Source organism: Varanus komodoensis, unplaced genomic scaffold (genome assembly GCF_004798865.1).
Source record: "Varanus komodoensis strain SLA01 unplaced genomic scaffold, ASM479886v1 scaffold4, whole genome shotgun sequence".
NCBI classification, from domain to species: Eukaryota; Metazoa; Chordata; class Lepidosauria; order Squamata; family Varanidae; genus Varanus; species Varanus komodoensis.
Window position 1 is genome coordinate 7359781 of NW_025335941.1, and position 26020 is coordinate 7385800.

The 26020-nt window shown below is 42.6% G+C and overlaps 1 protein-coding gene across 2 annotated transcripts; it reads left to right on the forward strand.

The window, feature by feature from the left end:
• Positions 1 to 18539: 18539 nt before the first annotated feature.
• Positions 18540 to 21383, forward strand: MID1IP1 (MID1 interacting protein 1). 2 transcript variants are annotated; one of them, XM_044442305.1, is made up of 2 exons: positions 18540 to 18744; positions 19590 to 21383. In XM_044442305.1, the coding sequence occupies exon 2, from the start codon at positions 19924 to 19926 to the stop codon at positions 20437 to 20439; it is 516 nt and encodes a 171-aa protein (XP_044298240.1). In that variant the 5' UTR covers positions 18540 to 18744; positions 19590 to 19923; the 3' UTR covers positions 20440 to 21383. The 2 variants fall into 2 exon arrangements, with proteins under 2 accessions (XP_044298240.1, XP_044298242.1); XM_044442307.1 differs by lacking the exon at positions 18540 to 18744 and adding an exon at positions 19117 to 19358.
• The last annotated feature ends 4637 nt before the right edge of the window (positions 21384 to 26020 follow it).

Sequence of the window (26020 nt, forward strand, 5' to 3'; positions counted from 1 at the left end):
TTTATTCTTAGAAATGCCTGCAGGGGTAGTGAAGGTAAAATGGATACATAATGATTATTATTTATTATATTCTACTGTACAGTTTATTAGAATTGCATTTCACAATTAAGGATACAAATCCTTTCAAGGTGACCTATAAGCAGCATTCTTAAAGACTATAAATTACATAGAGAGAGTGATCAGGATCCTTCCTAAAAGTCAGATGGTGATGGGTGGTCTGTTCAGGCAGGGGCAGTGCTGCTGGAACAGGCTGTGAGTGGCACTTGCCTGTCTCCCTCTATATCTATTCTGGGAACCTTTCCACAGGGCATCCTTCTATATAATGCAGTTATTATGGCTGCTGTGCATAGACAACAACATTTTATCATTTTCTTGCATGCATTCTTACTTGGCTCATCTGCACTGAAGAAAAAACACACTGGCTATTTTGTTTGCTTCCGAGAGCATTGGTAGACAGGATTATCAAAGGAGCATCTATCTCTTTGGTACCAAAGATATAGGACGAAGAGCAAAGATGTATCTTCCCCTCTAAACTCTTAAGGAGCCTTGTCTAAGGATTCGTTGGTACAACTAGAAACATTTAGCCATGAATGTAATAGACTGCAGGGAGGGGTGGCTTTAGGTGGCTAGGAATATTGTTCATTTGTGAAGCACACCATGAACATGGTTTATGCTTGCAGCAGTTTTTCTATGCCTAATATGTTAGATAAATAAACAGAACTCTTTGCCAAACCTATTTTTTAAAAATCTAAGCATGAGCAGTTTGCATTTTAAGCTTGCTTAATCCTTAGCACCAGCAAAACTACAGGAATAACATGGAGTTTGCTTCTGTTTCTCTCATCACCTGCTACTCTTGGCATGGCCATTTCGGAACATGTTGAGTCTCAGGGCCCTGGCTGTGTTCATAAGGTCCAGTTCTAGCTGCATCACTGCACGGATTAAAGCAACCAACCAATGTCTTGAGATAATCTAAGCCAAGTATTCTGTGTCTGAAACTCAGGCCCATGGGCCAAATCTACCTTCAGGGGTTCCCCCACTTAGTCCCTTGCCATCACCACGCCTCACCCACTTCCACCCAGCTGCAAATATTTTGGTGGTTTCCTGACTTTTGCTTGATTTCCACCCTTCTAAAAATTGAAATGCCTTCCCAAGGCTTCCTGGCTGTAAGAGCTTAAAACTACTGCTGATTTTGCTGATTTTGCAATGCTGATTTTGTTGGTATTTGTACCACCCACAACAGCTTTCAGCCTAACTGACCACTTGAATGAAGGCCCTAAGAGCGCTACACTTCAGAGAATTTCTGGATAAATCAGTGTGGATTTCCTGGCCTATTTTGCTGATTTCCTTGAGCCCTGTGTCATACATTCAGATAACATTATATTCTCTTTATTTGAGGGCCCAATTTCTCCTTATAGTTATCAAAAGAATAATACATATTGGAAGGCTTTTTGAAAGTGATGAGAAAAAATGGTATTTCTGCCCTTGGGTTCTAAGTGACTGTGGCAGGCATTGTTACCTCTATTTTTGCCAATAAAGCAAAGTTCACACATAAAACAAAATAAGTGGTTTCTGACTTGCGGATTTTATCTATAGTAAGATGCCCATTTGAGCTGCCCAGAGATAAGTTTTAATTTAATGTGTATTTTAGAAAAAGGCTATTTACAAATGTTAATAGGTCTATGATACCTAATAGCTCATCAATAAATTACTTATACATGTTCTTGATATTTCTGTTTATTACAGACAATTAATAGATAATGCCATTCCCAGTTTCAACCATCATATAATACTTCTGTTCAGTGTTACAGGGTCAGCACTTATGAATGGGTAATATTTCAGAGAAACTACTTCAGAGATCCTGCATTTATACTTCCTACCTGGGTAGTTAAAGGACTAAACATACTCTATTTTCCATATCATTAGTGCTGTTGTGCACTTCAAGAACTGATTCCTTTCCAGGCAATTTATAGCATCAGCTACCCTCTTATCCTGTGGACAAATCATAATGCAGTCCACATGCCCATCACAAAGTGAATTCTTTACATTTACACTGACTGAATCACCCACTGCCATGAGCCCCTCAGAGACCTAGCTGAACATGAGTAAATCAGTTCATCGCCCAAGGGATAGAACTCTTTTATTCCCGCTTCCCCACAATGACACCATTCTTCCCCACAACCCCTGCTTCCAAATAGATACTACATACTCTCCTGAAATTGCCTCCTAATGAGAGAGGGGTTTGCTGACTATAAAGAACTCTGTGAAACAGACACAAAAACTCTACCACTAGCACTCTTCCTTTGAGTGCAACAGGATCTGGGATTTGGTGGTACCTTTGCCATGGCTGCTCCCTTTTCAGGTAGAGTTGCGTAAAAAGCAAGCACAGGCAGCCTTTATAGTCTATGTTCTCAGATGAAACAGACTCAGCACCCCCTCTAAGCAAAGTCCTCTTGGAGCTCTTCAATAGAAGGTGGATCCATTCAACTGCATACAACTGAGAGGAATGAGACTTTATAAATCCTCAGGATTACACCTCAAAATCACCACTTCCCATGCTTCCACTGCGTGCCACATGGGCATCCACGGAATGTTTTTCAGTATAGCAGAATGCGCAAATTGCAATGATAAGCCAAAAGGGTTATCAGAACAGCTTTGCTACATTAAAACATTTAGTCCAGCATTCTGTTTTCATCAGTGATTGACCTCATGGGCAGAGGCAACAGTTCTCTCATGTTTTGTGTCCAGCATCTAGCATTTAGAGGTATACTGGCTTTTCACATGGAAGCTCTGTCTATCATAGCTCATCGTAACTTGCTCTCCTTCATGATGTTCATGTTCTCATCCTCCACAAATCCGCTTGCTGCTCCCCACACTTTTTTAGTTCAGCAGATTCCTTGGCTTGAAAACTGTGTTTTGACCCATTGCAACATCTGATTATTTCCTGTCTCTGTGTTAGAAGAATAACCAACAACCAGCAGCCCAGTCTTCTATCTATCTATCTATCCATCCATCCATCCATCCATCCATGCAGAAGAAAGCCTCTGTCATTTATTTATTTCATTTCTTAAAGAAAGCTCTTTGGGTGGTTCATCACAATTTATTGAGTCCAGTGGAACTTATTCTAAGGCAAGGGCAGGGCTACAGCCTCAGTCTGTCAGGCCATGCCTGAAGCTGCAGGAGGGCTGGCTTTTGTCTTGTATGATATTTATCTAGGATACCTACAAAAGAAAGCCACCAAAGTGTGCTAATGCACCAATTGTTTATGGGTTTTAGGAAGACTGTGGCTCAGACTTTTTACAGTCATATTTGACTATTTTATTTCATGGTGCTGTTTATATGTTATTTTGCTATTTTCTTAATATCTATGGTGAAATGAATTTATTTTTCTATCTGCAGCTTGACATCACCTCCCCCCCACATTCTAATATCCTTTGTCAGCATGCCCTGGAGAATTTCATGGATACTATCAAGAATAATCTAGCGAATCTGCCGAGTTGTGCACTCATAAAGGCAGGGGAGGGGGAATTCGTTATCCTTTTGAATCACAACTGGAATAGACACGGATAAAAGGCAGGTAGCAGGGACATAACAACCTCTGTCCCAGGGTGACAGTCCCAATGTCCCATTTGCAGCTTTCCCATCCATATACACACCTTTTAAACACATTAATCCACTTGTATGGGACTGATAGCAGTTTCCAGTGATGTTGGCACAATTTGTGTGGACAGCCATTTGTCTGATATATCTCACCTGAGAAGCGAAGTTGCTCCGCCTTACCTTACATTCCTGTCAGGTAATTCCTGATGCCAAATTTTGGAGAATTTGAGATAGCAAAGTTGCCATATGAGGGTCATTTATCTACTCCAGTAATAAAATAACAAAATAAAATAAAATAAAATAAAATAAAATAAAATAAAATAAAATAAGCACCTTCATTTGAAGGAGCAGAGGGAAATATACCTTTTTCCTCTAAAGGTCTCCACCCACCTTTGGGCATTGATTCACAGCCTAGGCAGATTTCCAGATGGAAAAATTCCAGATGCAACAAATTCAGATGCACAGTCTTGTGTCTCAAATAAGCAATGACTGATAGGAATGTGCAGAATGCAGATCAGCTTCCGAAAGTATGGTAAGCACATTTGCCCTTTCTCTTCCTTAATTTTTCTGTCTTATGTGGGTGCATGAAAAGTTAACACTTGTTACAAAGTGCTGGCAACACTATGCAGGATCTGGAAAGAATCATAAACTGGCTGCCACAAAAATGGAAGACAGTAGATGGTGCTAGACAGGTGCAAAAGATTCGAGACAGTCATCTGAGGATACCTGCAAGATTTGCCCTTAAGCTAAGCAGTTTAGAAAATGTGCCATTTAGATTTATTTGCTCCAGAGGGACATACTGATAAAAATGAGCTGCTGAGATGATTAAAGACAAACCCCTGTACTGAGACGGGTCTTCTCTAACCTGGCACCCTCCACATTGAACAACAATTCACATCACAGCAGCTAGAGATTATGGGAATCATAGTCCAATGCATCTGGGAGGCAGTAGGCTGGAGCACGTTGATTTAGAGGGTAACCCCATGCATGTTTGGATGGAGAAAAGCCCTGCAGTTCCTGGCACAGCCCAGCCAATCCTGCTGCTGGATCGTGCAGAGAGCTATAGGCATTTGCACATGCACAGGATTGCACCATTAGGCAATGTTCTGATTAATATCTCATATGGCACAAGGAAGGGGCAGGCCACAACCACACAGCAGGGAAATGGGTCGTAAGTACAGGCAAATGGATGGATGTTTTCTCTGTACTTTCACGCTAATCTTTGATGTGGACCATTCTGCTGAATGGGAGTGGCAGGGATGGGGCAAGCACTGTATTCTCTGAACTACCTCCATCAACTCTGAATGTCTTGTTTATTGACATTTATAAGGCAATTCTGATTTTCCAAATACAATATTTTGAATGATTTGAATTTAAAAAACCCAAATTAATGTAAAATCTCTTTGACTTGTCAGTTTAATGTGGATTTATAAAGTATTTTTGAATGCATGCTGGTGGCTGGAAAGAGCTTAAAGGCTCTCCAGGAAGCCACAGGTATTGCATTTTAATGTATACATCAGAATTTAATATATCATCTCTGCAGAATTTACATCATCTCACCACAGGTATGGATCTCTGCATATTAAAAAAAGAGATGAACGTGCTGGGGTTTTTGAGGATTATTTTGTTATGCCAATAAAGTCCATTATCACTTTAAATATACATTTTAAAATTTGGGTTAAAAAGTGCGTCCTGACATAAATCTGAGGAGTGTGTGTCATAATGCCAAGATTAACTGGACAGTACATCTCATGAGTTTTTCCATTTCCATTGGGTACTATTTAACACAAGCAGATATCTCACAGACACTGTGTAAAATGTTTCCGAATATGTGTACTTGCTAGTGATCCAGTGCTGATAGTTGCTCTGAAAGAATCGATCCAGATGCTGGCCAAAAGAAGGTTTCATACTGGATGAACCCACAGTTCAGCAATGCTACGTCTCTAAGGAAAATGTAGAGTGTTGTGTGGAGTCTTCTTTGGACAAACTTAGGCTGATGCATCACAAAGAAAAACTAAATACATCATTGGAAAATAAGTTAGAAGACACGTAGATTTACATAAATTTGCATCTATATGTGTTACTGAAAATTTAGAAATCTTGACTTGGACCAAAAATCTGCCTTCTGTGGGAAGAAGGTCTCCATTCCTGTAAGGGTCCCCTACTCTTTCCTCCATACCACAGCTGTACTCATTGGGTCTATCCTGACAAGGATGGAGTGGGGAAAGGTACTTCTACCAGCACCGTTGAGCCAACATAAATCTGGATCCAGCCTCATTATTACAATTTAAATAGATGCCCATCTTACCGGGATAAACTGTGACTAGATGACCTGTGTACTTGCTCAGTTTGCTGCTCAGGTGCTATTTGTTGATGGGCAACTTCAAGGTCCTTCCTCTCTCTAGTTAGGCTTCTTTCTCATTAAATCAGACCTGGATTGGGTGCCTTTTCAACTAGAGGATGTCTTCAAACAAAGGACTATCTATAAAGTAGGAAGTATAGGTATCCTGTACAATCTTCACTCCATAACTGAAATACAACTGGTTCACTGCCATAAATCAGGATGTAAAAGTCAAGTCTGATGCTACCAATAGGCAAGATATTCCAGTTATCTGGAAATCATAGCCTGATTTACATGTGAGTCAATTTTTGCATGGTATTGCTTTTGATTATACACATGCCAATTGTCATCTGCTACTTCTGGTGCTCCCAGATTAAAAGACAGTTTTCACATTAGTCAGATTGTTTGAGAGCAACAGTCCTTTACCTAGGCATACATGGGCTATTTCGGTTTCTATTAATCTTCTGAACATTGTGAAATTGGCTATCACAATGACTCCTGTGCTGAACTAAGCAGCTACTACATTATTTACTATCATATTATAGATTAATGAGGCTCACACAGCAAATATGCAGGGTTGTACAATCCTGATAAATATAAATAAGTAATAGTAACACATCAACCCTTCTAAATTAAAGGGAACAGTCAAGGAAATTTAGTGACACCACTCTTCTGTGATTATAGTGAGGAATTTCCCCTGTCCAAATCAATGGAGTTTCCAGTCTGGTAATCCTGAATCTGCAAAAAATTGTAGATATTTAAAACAGATGTGTATGCTGGTCAATTCCCCAGTTTCGAAAAATGTTGTGAAAGCGCAAAAAGTGAACTAAACTAAATGGTTAAGGTAAAGGCGCAGTGCCAGTTGTTTCACCGCATTTTACCAGCAGGGGTCTCTCTGGCTACACGCACTGACTCCTGCTGGACCAAGCAGCTCAACCATGATTGGAAGTGGGAGACATAGAATGGTAATGGTTGCACTTGGAACGAAACAAACAAAAGAAGTCCCATGGCATCAAATGGTTATTCTTATGAGAATTTCTGATGATCTTCTAGTGTTCTGCTATTTGGTCCTTTTCTGATGCCTATGTTGTCCAGTAAGGTGTTTCGAAATCCTCGTACAAATCCCCCTACTACCACATAGGAAATAACTGACACTTTTATTTTAGCTAATTAGTGGTGACATCACACTACACCTGAAATAAATATTTAAAATCCCATTATTTGACATTACCTCACTTGCTTGAATGAAAAGAGAGGGAAAAGTCCGAGGAATTAGGGCAAATAGCATGAAAGAAGATTAAATTCTTAACTTAATCAACAAACTGAAAGTCAGCAAGTCACCCAGTCCAGATGGTATCCATGCTAGAGTTATCAAACAGTTCAAGTAAAACATTGCTGACCTTCTTACCAAGTTTTTTAACCTGTCCCTAAATTAGCCTTTGTACCAAACGATTGGAGAGAATGGCCAATGTAACACCAATTTTTAAAAAGGGATCCAAGGCAGGGGCGGTCTGGGAAATTACAGGCCAGTTAGCTTCTGGGTAAACTGCTTGAAAGTATTGAAGATAGAATCAGAATTCACATAGAGGGACAAGGCCTGCTGAAAAAAAATCAGAATGGCTTCTGCAAGGGAAACGCTTGACTCATTAACAGATTGAAATTCTTTGGAAGGCAACAAAAATGATCCAGGGTTTTGAAACACTGCCATACAAGGAGAGACTGAGAGAATTGGGCATGTTCAGCCTTGAGAAGTGAAGACTGAGGGGGGAAATGATATCCTTTCATAAGTACCTCAAAGGCTGCCACAAAGAGGAAGGTCAAGAACTCTTCTTGCTGATGCCAGAGTGTAGGACACATGATAATCAAGTCAAGCTGTGACAATCCAAGTTCAGATTAGATACAAGAAAAAGCTTCCTCACTTTCAGAGCAAAATGACAGTGGAACCAGCTGCCTAGAGAGGTGGTGTGCTTTCCCACCCTTGCTTGCTTGCTAGTTGTGAAGTCATGTCCAACCCTTCGTGACTCCATGGACAACACTCCTCCAGGCCTTCCTGTCCTCTACCATCCCCCAGAGTCAACTTAAGCTCACACCGACTGCTTCAGTGACTCCATCTAGTCACCTTATCCTCTGCCGTCCCCTTCTTCTTTTGCTGTCAATTGTTCCCAGCTCTTCTCCAGGGAGTCCTTCCTTCTCATTAGGTGGCCAAAGTATTTGAGTTTCATCTTCAGTATCTGGCCTTCTAAAGAACAGTCAGGGTTGATCTCCTCTAAGACTGACTGGTTTGATCTCCTTGCAGTCCAGGGGACTTGCAGGAGTCTCCTCCAGCACCACAATTCAAAGGCCTCAATTCTTTGACACTCACATTCAAAAAGAAACTGGAGAGCCATCTGAGTGGGCTGGTGTAAATTGGTGTCCTGCAACAGCAGGGGTTGGATCCAATGGCCTTCATGGCCCTTCCAGCTCTACTATTCTATGAGAGTGTCAATAAACATGTAGACAGGGGCAATCCAGTAGACATTGTTTAGCTAGACTTCCAAAAGTCCCTCACTTAAGGCTCTGAGCAAACTGAGCAGTCATGGGGGGCGGGGGGTGTCTTCTTATGAATCACTAACTGCTTAAAGAACAGAAGACAGAGAGTTTGAATAAATGGCAATTTCTCCCAGAGGAGAGATGTCAGCAGTAGAGTTTTGCAGAGTCTTGTATTGGGACCAATGCTTTTCAGCCTATTCATAAATGGTCTGGAATTAGGGGTGGGTAGCGAAATGGCCAAGTTTGCTGATGACACTAAACTTTTTAGGGTAATTAAAACAAAAAGGGATTGTGGGGAGCTCCAAGAGGATTTCTCCAAGCAGGGAGAATGGGCAACAAAATGGCCAATATAAGCAAGTGTGAAGTAATAAATGTTGAGCCAAATTTTTTCCCCAAATTCTACTACGCACTGATGGAACCTGAACTAGCAGTGACCGAACCAGAAAGAGATCTTGGGGTAGTGGTGGACAGCTTGATGAAAATGTTGGCCCAGTGCTCAGCTGCCAAAAAAAAAGGCAAACTTAGGAACAGAATAGAAAATTGAACTGCCAAAATCTTACTCCCATTATACAAATCTTTGGTGCAGCCACACTTGAAATATTTTTTTCAGTTCTGGTCACCTTTCCTGAAAGGGGGGGGGGGGCATGATTGAGTTGAAAGAAGCACAGAAGAAGGACAACAAAAATGATCAGGGGGCTGAAGCAGCTCCCCTATGAGGAGTGGCTACAACAATTGTGACTGTTCAGCTTAGAAAAAAAGGTGAGTGAGGGGAGACAGGATAGAGGTGTTTAAAACAATGCATGGTGTGGAGAAAGTACAGAGGGAGACATTTTTCTCCCTCTCCCATAACACTCACATCCAGGGTCATCTCACAAAGCTGATGGGTGGGAAGTTTAGGACAGATAAAAGGAATTACATCTTCACACAGTGTACAGTTAAACTATGAAATTCACTGTCATAGGAAGTGGTGACTGCTGCCAATCTAGATGGCCTTAAAAAGGGATTGGACAGATTAATGAGGAAGGAAGTTATTAGTCCTTCCTGGCCTGGCTGGCTGAGTGCTCCCTCCTTTCCCATAGGCGGCATGCCTGCATACACTAGCTGCTGAGAGCTGGGCAGGAGGAGGACTTGCACCCAACCTGTGGGCAGCTGGTTTGCCACCATGTGTACAAACTGATGGACTGTTGGGCCTTGGTCTGATTCAGCATGACTTTTCTTATGGGAAACAGAATAAAGCAAAACTATCCTATTCATTACACAAAGCCAGTATTCTAAGGACAAGGTGCCTAACTATGTGGGATGTAACTAGTTAAAGTGCATTGATCCATAGTTATTCACTACGTATCTTTTGTTTTCCATTAATAATGCGAATCCATCCATATCTGCACAGTGCTTAGTCTTATTAAATTCAGTGGAGCTTACTTACATGTAAGGGAGTTTAGAATGGCAACTGAAGACTCTATTTCATTCTTGATGTAAGTATACTAGTGCATAAAAAGATTGTATCCCTTTTCCCCTGCTTTATGGTTCAAACTTCAACCACCATGATCTGTAAATGCCCTCACACATTAATAAACTGAGCATCTTTGAGCATGTGCATCAAACATATTGCTTCCTCAACTGTCCCAGCCCTGTAAGGCCACATCGCTTCATGGAGAGGTGCATGAACGGAATCATGACTATGACACCCTGTCCTGATTTTAGTGGGAATCATGCAGAGGTGGAGAGGGCTGGCAGTCACTGTTGTTGGAAGGTTTCCTGGTTGCTACAACTACAGGGTCTATGTTCCCTCACTGGGGCACTGTTGCTCCAATCAAATGTATCGTTGAAGAAGGATTTGTATTTTTGTATGGATCAGACCACCTCCAACCTTGTGCTTTACGTTCATGAGACTGAAGTTACTTGCCTTTTCTGTGCAATACGCTGCTGCTAGAACTGAAAATAATGTTGGTTCGAAAGAGTGTTGTATTGTTCTTGTATAGGCTGCCCCCTTCTCTTCTGCTTCGCAGGGACGGGGGGCAGTTTGCTTTTTCTGTGAAATCCTGTGCTCCTAGAGCAAAGAAATATGGACTCAAAGGATATAATTTATGCTGTTGCATAGGTCAGAGTATCCTGCACAACTCATCTTGAACATAGTTGACTCTTGGCATTACTTTGCTGATTGGATCTCCTGGCTCCACCTACCATTGGCTCTGCATATTGTGTCTCTTCCCACCATTGCCCCTGCTTACTGTGAGACACACATTGACTCCATACACATACAGTGGTACCTCGGCTTATGAACTTAATCCATTCCACGATTCTGGTCACAACCCAAATTGGTCATGACCCAAGTCAAATTTCCCCATAAAGTTCAACGTAAATAAGGTTAATCCATTCTTTACCATAACTTTATGTTAAAGGACAGCATATAAAAGTTATAAATAGATAAATAAATATGTAATTTTTTAAACCACAAAAATACAGTACGAACCACATCCCCAGGCTGCGGGCCAAGCCGTGGCTGCCTCGCCAAGCCCAGGGGCGGATGCAGTGGGGAGAGGTGGGAGGTGCCCCACTCGGCCGGCCACAGCCCCGTCCTTCGCCTCCCTTCGCCTTGGCCTGTGGAAAGCAGCCCTAACCTCCCTCCTTGCGGCCCCCTCCCAGCTGGGGGAGCCATCCTGCACCCACCTCTCCGGCCTCCCGCTCCTGATCCCCGTCCCAGAGCCGGGCGAATGCCTACAAGGGGACCTTCCTTCGGCTCGGAAGCAGGGTGGCAGCAAGGAGCTGGGAAGGCCTTGATGGAAGTGAGCACACTCTCATGGAACCCCCTTGTGGTGAGTGGGGAGAAGGTTATTGTTTGGAGTGTCTTTGCAGGGAAGATGGCCGCAATCGCGATCGTCACCCAATGTGAAGTTCACAAACTGAGGCAAAATTTTTCTGAAATTTCTGTTAACGACCCAATTTGGTCATGAACTGAGGCACTCGTGAGCCAAGGTACCACTGTACATGGCCTTGCCCCCTGTTAGCTGCCTAGTCCTATGACCTACCAGCCCCAAGAGTCACTAGCTGCCTCTGACAGATGGGGGCAGTATGGGAAATTGGAATCAATGCATCTCTCTCACAATAGCTGACAGGTACTGACTGTAGATGCACAGTCCCAGCTGCTGGATGCATGATTTTGATCCACTGCCACTATTTTGTGACTACAGAGCATCCCAAAAAGTGATCTGTGCATGACTTCTGTGTATTGAAACTGTGTATTGTCCTCATTGGATTGAATTGGATGGCCTTTTGCTGGGTTCTGTATATTACCCCCTCTATTTTCATGTGGCAAAACAGCTGTATAAAAAGCTGCCACAAACAGCATTTTTGAGACTGTTCATATGACATGACAATTTCAGATTTGTTATTGGGAATATTTTAGAAAAAACCTTCCCTTCATGAAAATGAAGTCAAAATTTGCCCCTGTAGTGCTATCCTAAGTATGTATATGAAAAAGCAAATCCTGATGGAAAATATTCTCTAATAGTATGCTTAGAAAATTGCAATGATTGTGGACTAATGCCAATAGAAGAGAAAATGGAATGATGCATAGCTACCTAAACATGAGTCCAATGAGTCTCGAATTAAGCAAATTCATTTCTCTTAGTCCCAAGGTTATTAGGATACAGGTTTACAAGGTAACTGAACAGGGTTTAATCAACAGCAACAATGATGGAAGCACAGTAAATTCTATTCAAATCAATTCATTTCCTAGTTTTGGAATCCTTAAAATAGCTGCATTTTGTTGTTGCTGTTCTTTAAAAGATTATTGTGACTTCTAATTCTCATAATTTCTTAAGTCCTACTAACCAAATGAGAGTTCAGCAAATCCCAGGACAATAAATACTTTACACTTATAAGTTTACACTTATTACATGACCCCAAATTGGCTATGTGTGGAAGCCAATATGTATGCATGCATCCCTAAGTTGCATGATGAACTGTGCATACAAATGGACAAGTGCGTGGTTCTTCTCCCTGGAGCATGAAGCTGCATGCATAGATTTTCTTCATAATGTGATGGATGCAGAGGCTGCATTGTATGCCTTTTTCCAAACAGCTGATTTATTGTTCATAGCTACTACTCTTTTCAAGAGGGCACCACCAATTCAACCTTGGATATTTCACATCTGAACTATATTGGATTAGGGCAATACATTTTAAACACATATGTGCATTTAAATATGTACTATTTTAAATCTCATGTTATCATCCAAAGAATTCCATTAGAGCAACCACACACAGAACCATAGTTCTCATGGAGACTTGATGACAATTAAACCAATTTAAATTTGTAGGGTATCCTTCTTAACAGTCATCACGAAACAGGATTTGCACCACCTGGCTTGGGCAATTATATTCCAAGGTTAAAAGTGCTATTCTATTGATCAACTAGTGATGGTGATTCCAAATATTTAAGTTCTCAAGTGATGTGTGGATGTAGGGTATATTTTTCCCTTGTAATAACTATCACAGTGAAGGAATACAGAATGTGCCATCAATCCAGATAGGTTTATTTAAGGAAAAAATATTGAAAGCAAAAAGCATGCATATTTTTGCCAGCATCTCTTACATGATGCAACAATGGTAACTTAGATGGAATCTCCAGAAATTCTGCCTGGATCAGCTCCAGTCCAAGATTTCTTAGTTTTGGAAAGTTTGAAAAAATATTTGCCAGTTTCTCTTGCATAATCATTATGCAAGGAGACCTAAGAATTCTTCCAAGGATGGAAACAAAAGCAGACTTAAATATCATCTTGGACACATATACTTTTAAAGGCACAGGACACACATGGGGAATAATACTCATACAGCATGCAATTTGTACATAGGGATAGTTGTAAGAGTTCACTCAGAACTTTGAAACAAGGCCTGGGAGATAAAAGAATGGTTTACATCTGGCTGTACTTTCTCACATTCTGCAGATCTACAAGTTCATATAATATAGATAAGAGACAAAAGTGACACTCTCTTGATAATGAACATTCCTTCTCAACCGGTAATAGGGGGCTCTTTTGGATAAATCAGGGTTTCTTAGGGCAAATGTCAGGTTTTCTGGAGTCCTATGTTATACCTCCAGATAAAACTATAATTTCTCCTTAGCATTATCATAGGAAGGCTTTTTAAAAAGTGATCAGAAAAATCTCTATTGGGTTCTCCATTGGGTTCCAAGTGACTTTGGCAGGCATCGCTATCTAAATCTTTGACAATAAAACAGTGTTCACACACATACACATTCCCTGAAAAAAGTACAAAACAAAATCTGATGAAATAAGCAGCTTCTAGTTCGCAAATTCTATCTAGAGCAAGCACGGAGATGGATTTGAGCTGCCCAGAGACAATTCTTATTTAATCTGCATTCTGTTATTACTATGTGCCATCAAGTCATGTCTGATTTATGGCCACTGTATGAATGACTGTCCTCCAGAATGTCCTGTTCTTCACAGCCCCACTCAGTATTTTTCCAAATGTTAATAGGTTGATGATACCTAATAGCTGATTAATAGATTGTTTCTTAATACTTCTGTCTATTATGAACTAATAATTGATAAATAATCTATGTCTTTATCAATTTCATCCATCATATAATGCTTGTGTTCAGTGTTGTAGGGTCAGCAAGTATAAAACTGAGGACCAAATCACATTTCTTTCTTTTACATGGTTGGGACCTGATATCCACCAGATGTTAATCTGTGGGCCCATTTAATACTTTACCATTGACCTGGATGGTGGTGTTGTGGTGCCCCACTTTACTTCAGGCTCAGACCTCCCAACTTAGCAGCTAAAGATCAATGGGTGAGGGTTAATAGGTTAGAACAGCCTCTCTAACTGGGTGCTCTTCAGATATGTTCAGGACTATTTGCATTATCCCAGGCCAGTATGGCTGTTGGGGAAAGCTGGATTAGGGCCTAAGACTACAGTAAATTCTATGGCTCTATCATTAATGCCTTGGGAAGACCCCTTTTGTATTCCTTCCTGTGTAATGTTAAGGGCATATGCTGTCACAGTGTACTTCTCTAGCAGTGATGTTACCCATAAGCACCTCCAAACTTTTGGGGCAGTCTTTTGTACCACTGGCTAGGTAACTGGCTGTGCTTACGGTATATCTGAAGGGGAAGAACATGCACAAGAAGGCTGTGCTTGTTGTAGCTACATCTAATTCCTCTTAGGATGTTACAAATGAGTATTGCCAGCCTACTTTTTATAGTGACTGAAGCCACTCAGAGCCCTAAAAGGATTACACTTCCATTTGTTTCTTAAGTTACTGCATCCTATAGGGGTTTTTTTATGTTACTAAATCCTATAGATCCCAGTGGGATGTGGGAAGCTCCTATGCAGACATGCCCCCAAGCTTATCCTTCAGTACTTGCAGTTTAATCATTAACAAAACACCATGCAAGCTTCAAAGTGTTCTTTCAAAAAGCAGTCCCTAGGGAAAGTCATGCCTTATCTGTGAATATATGAGCTTCCTCACTGCTCCACATTTTGATGCAGTAAGGAACTGTACAGCACTGTCCTTTCCCTGCTGATTTGTATAAAAATAAATAAATGGGAAAGAATGTTTATTTTTGTGACACACTTTTGAATTATTCAATCTTTGGCCAACTTTAGAAGGCAGGGAACAGCCGACATTTTTGCCCCTATGCGCCATATAAACGTTTGATTTTCAGAGCAGAAACATCTGCCTATCCATTTTATTTTTATTTAGAATTAAGGGGCTAACCAATCCCAACAGAACCCCTCTTAATAATGTGCATATTTTAGCTGTATAACTGCATAGGAAAAAGAAACAGAATATAAGCAATTAGGTTAGATGAAATATAATCTTGATTGTTTTTGTTTCTAAAACACAGATTCGGTGCTGATTTTTACAGACTTCTATGTTGACAGAAAATCACATCTAGCTAACCCTATTTTTCCAAACCATGAATAAGGAGGAATCTATACTATAGCTAAGCAAGTGGTGTGTGCATGTGAAGATGCTAGGAGAAAGGAGTAAAAACTGGTCATACTAGTATGACAATTCTCTAAAAGTCTTAGCATTGAAGATAACATTGCCAGAAGATGACGTTCCCTCTTCTGTGCCGGTATGACCTAACATTTTTATATTTTGAAACATTTCCTACAGTTCCTAGCAATTTGCTTCTAAATCTGTATTATTTACTTTCAGGTTTTCATTCTTGCACAACTTCAAAAGTTTTCAAACTATAGCAGATTTCTCTAACAAACATTCAAAAAACCTCTAGCATTTGAATTCCCTTACTTAAATTTAGACCTCTCACACAAATAGTGGGGAAACAACGTATTAGGAAATTCTTTTATGTAAGTCCCACCTAAACGACAACAGCAGCATCATAGCTTTTAACTAAATTATCCATAAGCTAAAAACAATGAACTAGAATCTGCTTGTGCATTTCCAATTTATATCTAAAGCTCCTATTACATCCTCATGAGTTCAGATGCATTCACTCTGGCTTAGGTAAAATGAGATGCAGCTTTCCAAAATGCGATGCACTGAATCACAAGCCGGTGAATTTTTGTTATCAATCGGCGTGACGGTGTATAACGATGAGATGAGACTAGCAGGTTGCAAGTAATGTACGAGCTCTACTTCGCATGCTCGCATATAGAGGAAGCACTGTGGAGTGTGTGGAAGATAAGGGCCCATTATGTCCCAGTGCCTCGGCTTATTGTGGTTTATCGGTTGCCAGGGCAACGCACTCCGCTGCCATTCTCTTCCCCTCCCCGCCACGAGACCCTCATGCTGCTCTTTCAGCTGCCACTCCTTTGTTGCCACGGGCGCTGGAGCAGAAAGAGAATGGAAGTGTTGTTGCTGATTGGGTCTTGCCGAGACTGGCTCATTAGCATATGAGGACGGAGTCTGACGGTCAGGAAGTGATCCGATTGGCTGAGGCTGGAGGTGAGGCTGTGGGGTGATCCCGACAGGCCGCTGAGTCTCGGACGTGAACTGGAGTCATCTTCGGGAGGCGGCGCGCGAGCGCTTTTTGCCCAAAGCGCTCGCGCGCGTGTCCTCCCCTGGCCCGGGAGTGTCGCGCGCCTCTGCGCGCGGATCCTTGTCGTCACTCGGCTTCGTTTTCGGTGCTCCTTTTTTGTCTTTCCGATGATGCATGGTGGGGGGTCCAGAAATACTCCTCTGGCTTGTCTTTACCGCTGCGCTTGGAGCCTGGAGGAGCACGAGGGACTGGCGTGCCTACCCACCTTGGCAAGGGTGGTGTTCACGCGGATGACGCGTGAAAACTTCCTTAACACCCAGCCTGGCGCGTTTGCTCTTCCTCCTTGCCGTGGGAAACCGATCAGATAGACTTTGCCTTGTGTTGAAGAAGGCACTTTTGCCCTCCTCCGAAGTAGCCTGCCGAGAAAGCTCAAATGTGGAGAACTTGAAGCTAGCACTAAATGGCTCGATCCAGAAGATAGGCGTTTTGATTTGGTTACATTGATTGGGGATTGGAAAACAAAGAAGAAAAAAATATTTTATTGATTTTTTTCAGAAGGGAAGTGTTACAAATAGCCTTTTTTGAATGAGACTTGGAAGGGATACCAATTTGGGGGTGTTTTGTTTTGTAGCGTCACTTCGGGGCTGGAGCTATAACGCTGCACTCCTTTGTACAGGGACCAGAAAACCTCAGTGGCTTATTTCCAAAGTAAACATTTATACGTTCCCCTCAGCTTCCATATATGATTCTCCAGGCAGCCTGAATTCAAGCTTGAATTTGTTCTTGCAGCGAGGTCAATAACGCATTCAAATATCTTTACACACCAACTATCGGTCACAGCCGTGCATTCTTGGCGTTGCATAAAACAATAGGGCGCAGGATGGAATTTAAGGTGTTTGGGCTACAAGAATTATAGGAAGGCACTAGATCTTGGGAGCTCAGTTAACAGCGCTTTCACATATCCCTGCCTTGAACAATGAGATTAAAATCAAGAGTTGCTCGGGCCCCAAGTCTTTGCATTGTCGGATAAAAGTGGGAGGCAATTTTAATAGGGGAAACAGCCCAAGGGAATAGGCTAAGTACCCTCTCTAAAGTTTGTTTAAAATCAACCCCCTTCCTCCATCCACCCCCTCAACATCTTCTGTCCTTGATCCAGCTTGATCCCGTGTTTCCGCGACTAGAAATTGATAGATCTCTTTTCTTTGAGGTTGTCCGAGAGCCATTTTCCTAAAAGCCAATCTCCTGGTAACATCCTCCTGACTATGCATTCCAAGGTTGTAGGAACTGGCTGTGGGTTATCAGTCATTTTGAACAGGCTCAGGAACACTCTTCATTATCGCGAGAAGTCTCCGACATGAAAACCACGGCTGAGATGCGGTGAAATGCCCGTGCTAAGTATCCGCCACTCCACCATCCTTCTTCGGGCAAGAAAACGAAAAAGTGCGCCCAAATCTCCTGGGATGGAAAATAAACTTCCCCGCCCTTGACTGTGAGATTCTCCCTACTACTCAGCTGTTCTCTGTATTTTAAGATAACTGCCACCAGCAGATGCCAGAGAATTCTGTCTCGTTGTGTGCTTTGGCAGCGATCGCACCGAATTTTGGACGCCGGTCTCAATGAGCTGTTTAATAGCGCTCTAGGAGCCACGCCGGGCTGCCTCGCAGTGGGAGTCTGGGAACGTGCACGGATCCCGTTTACCACAAGCTTCCTTCGCTTTGATGATAGCAAAAGCCCGGTTCCTGCCTTAGAGTGAGCAGCGAGCTTAAAAGGAGAGAAGGAAAGCCATAAACCCCATCGTGTTCTTTTGCCAGCCAACTTCTCTTCCATTTCAACCTGAAAGGCAGGTTTATTTGACATCCTGAGGCTGTGTTGCAACCCGAGACGAGTTCAGCACCTCGAAGGACGCGAAGTTTTCCCCTCGCTACCCGCGTGGGGTGCGGGATTGTCTGCCGCTTTCCCCTCCCCCAGCCGGCACCAGCCGAGGCGGGTGCGCGCAAGGCCGTCCTTCCACCCCCCCCCCTCCTTCCACCCCGCAGTTAGTGTCGGAAGGGAGGCGGAGCTGCCGGCTCGTCCTGGTAGCAGAATTCGGCGTTGCATGTGGCCACGGCGAAGGAGACGCCTCCCCCGTCCCTTACTTCCCAGCAAGGGGGTGGCCCTTGGAAACACCTTGCTTTAACGTTCACTCTATAAATACGGCTCCTGGCATGGGAGCGGGGGTTCAGGCTGCAGGAGCACCCAGGGACGCTGCCGGAGCCGGCTAAGTGCGCGCAGGGAGCCACTCCGCGCTCGGAGCTCACGGTGAGTGCTGCTCGCAGCTTTGAGCGGGCGCACGGATGCGCCCCTGACGGGCTTGCTTCGGGAGCTGGCCGGGTCTCCCGGACCGGTTGCTCACCGCTTCCGAGCAATTCATTGTGTGCGTGCGTCGGCGGTGGGGTGCGGTTGTTGCCTCAGCCAGCCCCTTCCCGCGCTTGCCACTGAGTTCTTTTAGGGGGAACTGGAGGAAATTCCCCCTTTAGCGGGAGGAACAACGAAAGCGAGCTACAGGGCCGGTTTCCTCTCGCCTAGGGCGGAGCCGGCAGTCGGAGGCAACGGCTAAAAGCCACGCATGTGTAGGTATGCCCCTGATTCCGGAGTCAGGCGTGAGAGGAACTCGGGTAGGGCTGACGGGGAAGGGTCCAGAGCCGAGGCAAGATGGAAATCATGTAGCAGCGCCTTAAGGGCGGGGGTGGCCAGCTCTGCGGGAGGCTCTTGCTTCATCCCGAGCGTGCAAAGACAGGTTGCGGCTGTTCGGGAGCTCTGCGTATGCGCAGAAATTCTGCGCTGCATTATACTCTAAAAGTCTTTCTTTCCGAGTCGTAGCTCGACTTTCGCCGCAGAATACAAGAAGGACTCTAGGAGGGGGCGTTGAGAAGGTGGGGAGTTAGTGCCGCTTTTTTCCTGTCTGGTTTATTTCATGGATGGAATTCGAGCTGATATTTAGTACAGTTTGGAGGAAGAAGGCGGGCGCGGGGGGACAAAGAAAGCTTAGCCTTTAACAGGAGCCAGGCATGATGGAGGAGGGGGGCGCTACTGCTGAAGCGGCGGGGACTTTGGGGCAAGGCGCGAGGCTGGTCTTCATCGCCATCTTTTGTTCTCCTTTTCAGCCACTCCTTTGCCGCAGAGACTTTCTTGCCGCGAGCGAGCGTGCAACTGCGAAGCGGCGAGGAAAGCTGTGGAGAAGTGCGACGTAGTCGTCAGCCAAGGCACTGCTTCTGCGTGCGAGAGGAAGGAGCCGGCGCGCTTGCCTCGCCTTGGTTTTGAAAAGCGAACGCTGCGGGAGGCTCCTGGGCTCGGCGCCTGCTTCTCTCGGGCCGCGCATTGATCTTGGCTGAGCAGCCGGTGCTTGCTTGGCGCGCCCTCTTACCGCAGCGGCCGAGCTGCACTCCCGCCCGCTTTTCTCTCGTCGTGCCCCTCCCGGTAGCCGCCGCCGCCGCCAGGATGATGCAGATTTGCGACTCGTACAGCCAAAAGCACTCCCTCTTCAATGCCATGAACCGGTTCATCGGGGCCGTCAACAACATGGACCAGACGGTGATGGTGCCCAGCCTGCTTCGGGATGTGCCTCTCATGCTGGATGAGCTGGACTCGGGGGGCCGCTGCGGAGAAAGGGAGGCCCAGCTGACCCCCAACGGCGACAGCTATTGCTCCTGCAGAGATATGTACAGTCACTACGTGCTGCTCAAGTCCATCCGCAACGACATCGAGTGGGGCGTGTTGCAGCAGGCGAGCGAGGAGGCTGCCAGCAGGAAGAAGGACAAGCTGAACGGAGGGCCCGGCGCTGTGGACATTAGCCGGGGCATCTCCGAGGAAGAAGAGGTGGAGGAGGATCTGGAGAAGCAGTTTCATTACCACTTGAGCGGACTGCACACTGTGCTCTCCAAACTCACCCGCAAGGCCAACGTGCTTACCAACAGATACAAGCAGGAGATCGGCGTCAACAACTGGGGGCACTGAGTCAGGGAGGGGGAAAACCTGGCCTGCCTGCCTGCCTGCCTGCCTGCTGGGGTGAGAGATTCCGGGGATGGGGAAACGGGGGACTGGAAAGGGCTAGGGAAGGATGCTAGCAGGAGGGAAGTGTGTGCTGTGTGTGAGAGGGTGTGTGTGTGCGCATGCATATATGTTGAAAGAGATGCTACTTTGTCATTTTGTGGAAGGCAGCGAAGGCACATCCAGGACAGTGGGACATAAAAGTGTCTGGAAGAGAAGAAGATGGAGATGAAAAGGTGGGGTGGAGATGCTAGGCAAATCCTACTGGGGGTTTGTTGCTGGCAACTAAATATTCCGGGAGGCAGGGGGATAAATTTCCATCTGAGTAGCAGGCATAGATAGGCTGCCAACTACAGAGTTTCCAGATGTTGAGGACTCAGAAGGATGTACAGTGGCCCAGGCCAGTTACTGAAAGTGTGTGTGCAATCACTGGAAGACAGTGTGTGCACACGTGTGTGGTGGCGGCAACAGTAGTGGCAATTGCATCACTTCTTTCCTGTTTTTGCACTACTTTTGTAATGTTAATATATATGTATATAAAGCCTAAGAATTATATTCCTTGCATGCTCTTAGAACTGGAGGTGTCTATTTTTTACCAACAGAAAAATGTACGTTCATCTGTACTAGTTAATTTTTTAACAGATCAGGTGAACAGTTATTGTTCTCCTTTGAATAAAGACACTTACCTTTCCATACCATGTAGAACTGGTTGATATGAGGCTGCAAATATGCCATTAAGAACTGTTTATATTTTATTGCAGAAGATTAACCAGTTAACTAATATGCATCCATTTTTCAATGGAAATATAAAGGTCCCATTGTTCTACTGCATTGAATACTATTTAAAACTTTTTTATTCAGATGTAGAGTATATTCTAAAATAAATAAGTAAATATATTGACTTAAATGGACTTAACTGTTTTCATACTGTGGCTCTCTACTTGAATTAAATGTTATTATCTGTAACTCACAAAATGTAGATAAAGCGATTCTCTGAACCACTGTTCTATGGGCTTGGTTCAGCCCACCGCAGGAGTAGTGCCTGACTGTGGAGGGCTAACAGCAACGTGGAACCTTCTCTTCCCTCTCTGACATCACACTGTGTCACCATTTATTCTGTGTAATTAGTACATTTCTGTCTTGCCTTTCTTCCCTCACGGAATTCAAGGCAATGTACATGAGGTTCCCAGGACATCATCTGTCTAGTTGTCATCATTGAACGCATCTAGACCTCCCAGCGTGATTACAACATGTGCTTCAGCTTGCCCGTTCTGCTGTGACAATAGATGTGTGTTAGTTCACTTATGTCCTGTGGGGACCTCTGAATGTATGGATGCCACACCGCATGTTGGGTATATCCAGCTTTAAATCAATGAGAACTTTTCCATGGATTAAAGTGAGAGGTAAAATACATTCATTTATTGTGCAGGTTACCTACTGATCTCAAGGAATGACTTTTCAAAACAGCATATATACAATGGAAAAAGCCCCAGAAAGTGGAAAATATTCTGCCTTTTTAAAGACATATTTAATTGCAATTCAACAATTAAAGAATCATAGAATTATAGAATTAGACTGAATGTAGGATGTTTATAAAGTATATGGATACAGGTCAATCTTTTTAAAGCCAAGTTATTTATGAAGCTGGCTTAATACTTACAGCTAATCAGATCAAAGTTACCAAAACCACACAGTATATTTTTTGTGAGGTGCATGTTTTCATATTGAAGCACTTGATCTCCAAATCAGCTTCTTCATTCATTCCATATATTGCCTCGAGTATTGTACTTGAACATTTGTTCATCTTTACTATTGTTTCTGAATGCATCAGTCCAGTGAAGCTGTATTAACATATACACAGTCTAATCCATAATCCTCTTAAACCATTTTTTCACAACAGTTGACTGGTCCACTTTAATAGTATCACTTAAAGTTTCAGATCATGCATTTTTCAAATAAACATATCCTATATTGATGAAAACATTGACACAAATATATCATAAGCGTTCAGAGCTGAAATCCCCCTAGGCTTTTTGAGTCTCAAACAATTCATATAGAGAGTCTTAGTTCTTGGGCAGATTAAAAGTATATTTACATACATAAATTATGAATAGTTAGCTATTGTGGGCTATATCTTAGTTGAAGGAGGTGAGGAAATATGAAAGGCATAATTCATTCAAGTGAGTGAATAATTGATTATTAAAAATAGGATGTAAATAATTTTTAAAATTATTGTATTTCTTTATAAAAATAAAATGACTTAAATTGAAATGTGCATTTAATGCAAGCCAATATGTTAATGCTTGTACCTACACTACATTAAAAATGACCATCTATAGAATACATTAAGTTAAAGGCTAGGTAGTTTATGTAGAAAGTCATACATTTTATTTATTATTATTTTTTCCTGAATCAAGGAGCAAGCAACTCAAAGGCACTAGGATCAAGGAGATTTGATTTTGTTTATCACTAAGATCATGTTCCCATATGTTTTGCCTTTATAATAGGTGATATGACCATGTGGGTACAGACAGTCCTATATTCCTAGCCCAGACTCTCAATTCAATTTGGCATATTTAAGAGTAAAAGCCCCTAATTCCAATGTCTTTTGCCAGAAGTAAGTAACTGCTAGTTGTCTGTGCTTTAATGTCTTAACCAAATTGTTTATATGAAGCCTTTGGGCCCCAAAAGGAATCCCAAAGCAAAATTAGAGTTAAAAAATAAGACAATATCATTTTTAGTTTTTGATTTATAAAATAACTAATTTAGTCCTCAGGGAAGCTACCATACTAAAGGTTCAAGGTGACCTCTGGAAACAACCCCTGATACCTAAACATCCCGAAATTGCAGTCCTGTGCTCAGTTTCCTTGGAATAAACCCCACTAAACCAAATCAAAATTACTTTTGAGTACATATGCATCACATTGCACAGTTGATCTATCTGAATTACAGTTCTCACTTTCTTAATCCTATTAAATCTTTTAGTCCAGATATCAGATGAATATAATGGCCTTAGTCTACTTTTAAATTTAAAACATGATTTTAATAATTGTGATGGAATTAATTCCAGTTTTGGCTTCAGTTTTGATTTTTCAAGTTAAAAATACACTTCAAAGCTAACAATCCTGCCTGTAAATGAATCTGGTTTTACTAGATTACGCCTTGGGGCCTGTGATTAACCTTTTGTCAGATTTGTAGACAGACTTAGCACTGTTGGGAAGTTGTCAGGTCTAAACAGGGTGATGGGTGACTACATCCATTTCAAATTTCCCATGAAGTTCTGGAGCCTAGCATGATACATTTTAAATGGCCATGTAGAATTTCCCACAATGCCTTGGAGTAATGCTGTGTTAATATATTAAGACATGGTGGAATATTTGAAATGGTGGCTTGTAGCTCTTACTACTGCTGCAAGGTAAAACTGTAATAGGGGTAGGAGAAGAGTAACAATTGAACAGGACACCTTGAAAGGAAGCTTTGTTGGGCATCTCCTCAGATCTGCAGCTGGAGTAATCTCAGTGCATTTTAGCCTTGTGAGATCATAGGAAACTATCTTTTAGCAGGCCAGATTATTGTCTGTCTGACTAGGGCTATGTAGGGCCCCGAGTGCACTTTCCCATCACTTGCATTTTCTTTAAAAAATAAAGCTGGATATGCTTGGGCTGGAACTGAAGAGACTCCCTACATGTAAAGCTCTACCACAGAACTATGGTCCCTCTCTCTATATTACCCAAGGGATTACTTTACGGCATCTTTACAATGCGATTTGTGACTGCATGAATTATTCTGTACCAGGATAGTCAAAAAGTAGTGAAAAGTTCATTAAAATGCCACTCTGCACAACTTACTAAGATTTTTATTAATGGGTTTAAAAGCACCACTGACCATAGTAGTATGGTAGATGTTTTGTATTAAAGTTAGAATTTTTCCTTGAAATGCAAATTGGATATTGGACATGATCAGAGGCTGCCATGTGCCTGGGATGATGCTAAGGCACCTTCACTTGTAACATCATTCCCTTCAGTTTTCCATCCTGCCGGATACTTGGAAATTAGAAAGCTGCTACTCAATGGTACTCAAATCAATACTTTCTTTTGCTCCTTTGATGCTTTCCTAACATTGTTACTTGCTTTTCAACCCCACACTGATTTTGCCTGGGAGCAAAACCTGTGTAATCCTGCCTATTGGTTTCATCTCATGACTAGACTTTGCTCAGCAGCTACAGCCACTGGAATCTTGAATTGTGCTCTGAAGACAATTGAAGGCTCATAATCCATGAGAGTGAAATTCCTGGCGAATCTGGAGACATGGTACTTTTTACAGCAAGTGCCTAACCAAATGATCTAGACAGGGCCCCATTCATGCAGGCTTGGGTGCAAACAGACAATCTGTTTAGGCAAATACCTGATTAAAGAAAGGCTTATTATAGATGCATTTCTTAATGAGGAATAGCATCAGCAAGAACAAATGTATCTGTGAGACAAATGTCTTTCTACATTTCCTGAAGAACCTTGCAAATACAGGAATGCCACAAATATACATTGTTTCAAGTCTCCTGCTTCAGTGAAAGGGTCCTGTCTTTAGGCAGCTCCAGAAAAAACCACAATGGGAATTCAGGCATCAGGAATGGACTCTTGACTACAGAAAAAGCAAAATAAACCTGATGAGAAACTTTAGTTCCCACCCATCTCCAATGTTTACAGGAGAAATTGGCCATCCCTGGCCAAAAAAAAAAAAAAAAAGGAAAAAAAGAGTACGCCCATGGCATTGAAGGCTGGCAAGTCTTGAAAAAGACTGCAAAGAGAAGGGATTGTTAGAAATCAATTAGGAATGAACAATTTTGATCTGCTTGCCTGAAGATGTTATATATATAATACATATACATACACCCATACATATGAGGGGAAAACCTTAAGGCAGACATACCACATATTGATCGTCCCAGGAGGTGACAGGAATCACCATAGAAACCTTCTAAATATGGCTGGATAATCTGTAATCTGGTTATTTAAATATACCTGTAAACAGGAGATGGCACAGCCAAGTTACAGTAGCTGGGATTTGGTAACAGAACTGGCAGCAGATGAAGCTATGATTGACCTTCTCATGGAATCTGCATGGTTCTGCCTGGTTTCTAGCATAGTTACAGTATGGTAAGCATGAATTCTTTTGATACATTTTAAAGTTATGCTTCATACTCAGTGTCCCCCATCCCCATGAGGTTTGAGTTCATACATCTGGAATCAGTGGATGATGACCATCATTTTACTCCACCTGAACAACTGCTATTAATTTAATCTGAAATTTGTCAGCAAATTATTTTCTTAAGGCTTTCCTCTAAAGCAGCTTCATTTTCTTACATTTCTAATGCCTGGAACTGCCCCTCAGAATGCCTTTGTGTAACCCCTTGCTTTATTTTCTTTAAATAAAGGAATATCTCAGAATTTTCTAGGAAGTTTTTGGATCACCTCTCTAATCTCTAACCTTTTTGTAGCTAAGCCAAAATACATGTAGTTGGAGCTTACCTATGCACTCATTCCCCCTTCTT